This window comes from Myotis davidii, unplaced genomic scaffold, assembly GCF_000327345.1.
Source record: "Myotis davidii unplaced genomic scaffold, ASM32734v1 scaffold1618, whole genome shotgun sequence".
Lineage (NCBI taxonomy): Eukaryota > Metazoa > Chordata > Mammalia > Chiroptera > Vespertilionidae > Myotis > Myotis davidii.
In genome coordinates, this window is record NW_006289227.1 from 199,626 (window position 1) to 203,491 (window position 3,866).

The 3,866-nt window shown below is 46.4% G+C and overlaps 1 protein-coding gene across 1 annotated transcript in view; it reads right to left on the reverse strand.

Annotated features, from left to right (window-relative positions):
• Window positions 1-2: 2 nt before the first annotated feature.
• The window catches only part of MAP4K1 (mitogen-activated protein kinase kinase kinase kinase 1), a gene marked incomplete at its 3' end in the record, with an annotated part of 16,953 nt that continues 13,089 nt past the window's right edge, over window positions 3-3,866 (reverse strand). The window contains exons 28-30 of the mRNA XM_015562424.1: window positions 3,794-3,864; window positions 3,082-3,137; window positions 3-60 (exon numbers count right to left, since the gene is read on the reverse strand). Coding sequence (XP_015417910.1) covers window positions 3-60; window positions 3,082-3,137; window positions 3,794-3,864 — 185 coding nt within the window. The remainder of the gene's footprint in view (window positions 61-3,081; window positions 3,138-3,793; window positions 3,865-3,866) is intronic.

Below are 3,866 nucleotides of genomic sequence, written 5' to 3' on the forward strand. Positions count from 1 at the left end.
ATGTAGAGGTTGCTGGGAGCAGTAGGATCATCTGCTGGGCGTGTCTCCACCACCACAGGCCTGGGGAAGAGAGAAGTCAGTTCAGGCATTTGTTTTGTTTTTTTGTGTTGTTATTTTAATTCTCACCCGAGGATATTTTTCCATTGATTTTTTTTAAAGAGAGTGGAAGAGAGAGGGAAAGACAGAGAGAAATACTGATTTGAGAGAAACACATCGATTTGCTGCCTTCTGCACGTGCCCGACAAGGGCCTGGGCTGGGGAGTAGCCTGCAATCGAGATATATGCCCTTGACCAGAATTGAACCTGGGACCCTTTGGTCTGCAAGCCGATGCTCTATCCATTGAGCCAAACCGGCTAGGGCACGGCATTTGTTCATTAATTCATTCATTCATTCACAGAGAAATTAATAGAGGCTGTGCCTGCATAATGATGGCTGGTAGCAGTGAACGAGCAGACATGGTCCCTGAACTCAGGGAGCTTAATTTAGAGCAGGAGACCAACATGAATCAGGGAATTACATGCGTGCAAAGAAGCATGGCACACAGCAGGGATACCTAGCCCCAGGGGTCAGCCAAGGTGCCTCCAAAGAATGGATAGGGGATCCTATCCAAAGCTTAGGAGGGAACTTGGTGGAAAGACAGGGAAGAGTGTTCTGGAGAGAGAGCCTGTGCAAAGGCCTTGAGGCGGAGAGGGCCTGGGGGTTGGCTGCAGAAGTCATGGTCTTGTGGGCTGCGGCCAGACTGGGTATTTATCTTGAAGCCACAGGAGGGTTTTATTTTTTATTTTATTTTTTAAAATATATTTTTATTGATTTCAAAGAGGAAGGGAGAGGGAGAGAGAAATAGAAACATCAATGGTGAGAGAATCACTGATCTGCTGCCTCCTGCACACCCACCAATGGGGATCAAGCCCACATCCTGAGCATGTGCCTTTGACTGGAATTGAACCTGGGACCTTTCAGTCCACAGGCCAACGCTCTATCCACCGAGCCAAAGTGGCTAGGGTGCCACAGGAGGGTTTTAGACAGGGAGAGTGACAAATCCATGTTTGGAAATTAAAAGACCCCTCAGGCATGTCAAAAAGGTCACAGAAGATCTTTGAAGAGGCTCTCATTGGCTAAATCTGGGAGTATTTGTACCTTAAAATAAATGATAATCTCTATATATAAAAGACTAAGTGACTGAATGACCAAACGACCAGTCAACCAGTCACTATGATGCACACTGACCACCAGGGGGCAAACGCTCAACATAGGAGCTGCCCCCTGGTGGTCAGTGCATTCCCACAGCCAATCTCCCATGGCCAGCCAACCTCTCACATCCCTCCCTGGCCCTGATCATGCACTGGTGGGGTCCTTCGGCCTGGCCTGTGCCCTCTCGCAATCCGGGACTCCTCAGGGGATGTTGGAGAGCTGGTTTCAGCCTGATCCTGTAGGCCAGGCCGAGGGACCCCACTGGTGCACGAATTTGTGCACCAGGCCTCTAGTCCATAGAATAAAATGGAAATCCATGAGACTATGCTGAAATACATACAAACACACACATAAATAGCGGAGAAGGGACAGCTTTTCGCTACAGTAGAATTCCAACTAATAAGTATAGAAGGAATCTCCTGGCCAGTGTGGCTCAGTTGGTTTTCCCATGCTCCTAAAGGTTGTCAGTTGGATTGCTGGTCAAGGCATGTGCCTGGGGTTCTGGCTCAATTCCCAGGGAGTGTGCTTATAGGAGACAACCAATCCATGTATTGCTCTCACATCGATGTTTCTCTCTCTCTCTCCCTCTCTCTCTCTCTCAAAAAAATCAATTAAAAAATCTTTAAAAAATATAAATGTAGATGGAATGATAGAAATAGAAAAATCACCATTTAGTAACCATCCTAATAATATATTCAGGCAAAAATCATCTATAGTCCTGCCCGGGTAGCTCAGTTGGTTAGAGTGTCATCCTGGTATGCCAGGGTTGAAGGTTCAATCTCTGGTCAGGGCACATATAAGAAGCAATCAATGGCCCAGCTGTGGTGGCTCAGTGGTTGAGCATCGACCTATGAACCAAAAGGTCATGGTTCAATTCCTGGTCAGGGCACATGCCTGGGTTGCAGGCTCAATCCCCAGTGGGGGACATGCAGAGGCAGCCAATCAATGATTCTCTCTCATCATTAATGTTTCTTTCTCTCCTTCTCCCTTCCTCTCTGAAATCAATTAAAAATATTTTTTTTTAAAAAAAAGAGGCAACCAATGAATGCACAAGTGGAACAACAAATCGCTGTCTCTCTCTCCCTCTAAAATCAATAAATAAAACTTTAAAAAAAATCAATAGCTGCTAAAACTAGTCGATGAAAGTCTTAATAAGAAAGAGTATATTTACACAGTCTCAACACATCACCCAAAAAGATAAAGTAGTCTCTCCTCCCCCCATCCACAGTTTTGCTTTCCAAGGTCTGTTACCCGAGGTCAACAGCAGTCCAAAAAAAAAAAAAAATGGAAAATTCCAGAAATAAACAATTCATATGTTTTAAATTGCATGTTGTTCTAAGTAGTATGATTTAATCTGGTGCTGTGCCACTCTGTCCTACCCAAAGTGGGTCATCTCTCTCTGTCTAGCTTACCCAAGTTGTATTTGCTAGCCTGCCATCAGTCACTTAGCCATCTCAGTTATCAGATCGACAGTTTTGGTATCTCAGTGCTTATGTTCAAAGAACCCTTATAGTAGTATTATTTTTTGGTTATTAGGAATATCACTGGTACAACTAGTGAGACTTTAATGGGTGTGTGGGTTAGAAGATAGTGATGTCTCCATATTTTCTTGATTTTGAAGGCTGCATTGTGGTTTGTAAGAGCAGGTCCTTGCTTGATTTAGTAAACACACACTGAAGAATTTATGGATAAATAGGCACCACGTCTGCAAGTTACACCCTCATAGTCAGGCAAAAATTAATGGACTATTGGGGGGAAGAGATGGAAACAGGGACCAGGGGCGAGAATGTCTAGGCCAAAGATTCAGGTGGCAAGGAACACCTCAGGATGCCCTCTCCACATCAGAAGCTCCCCTCCCGGGTCCTCTAACCCCTTCCCCAAGTCCATACCTGGGGGAGCCAAGCAGACGGAAGGTAAGGGTGGGGTCTCTCAGCTCCTGAAGCAGCTGGGGGAGAAGATGTGTGTCAGTATCTAGAATACTCTTCCCTCGCCCTTAAAGAAAACAGGAGGGAGTTCTCTGAACTCCCAGCCTCAGATTCACAAATAATCGTTCTTGCTAATATCACTCACCAGTTGTGCGACCTCAAGCAAGTTACTTAACCTCTCTGTGCCTTGGATTACTAACCTGTGAAATCACAGTACCTACCTGATAAGTGATCACGAAGATTAAATAAAACACAAACATGTATGTCAGGTTCTGACACACAGTGGTCTATGAGCTAAGCACCATTTTTGCCCCATCTTCCAGATGAGGAAAGGCACAGGAAGGTTAAGTCATTTGCCTAAGGTGACTCAGCTCGATTCCAACCCAGGCAGTCTGGTCCATACTCCAACCCCCCATATATCTCCATAGTGACCCCTATTTTATAGTTGGGACGCTGAGGCTAAGAGAGAAGCAAAGTCCTTTGCACAAGGTCACACATGGCCTGGGATGAGCTCTGGACACAGAGACCCTGGAGTAGAGCCGGGAACCAGTCTGAACAGAGCTTGGAGGTCGCTTCTCCTCAGGACCGCACACCTGACTCGGATCCCCTGGTCCATCTCCTGAGTGAGGTGAGTGAGAGGAGGTAAGGCTGTAGGGCTTGGGATGGAGACGCTTACCTGGTCAGAGCCCAGAGCCCACACCTGCACTCCGTGCTTCCAGAAGGCCTGGAGCCGCCCTCCGACCATCGCT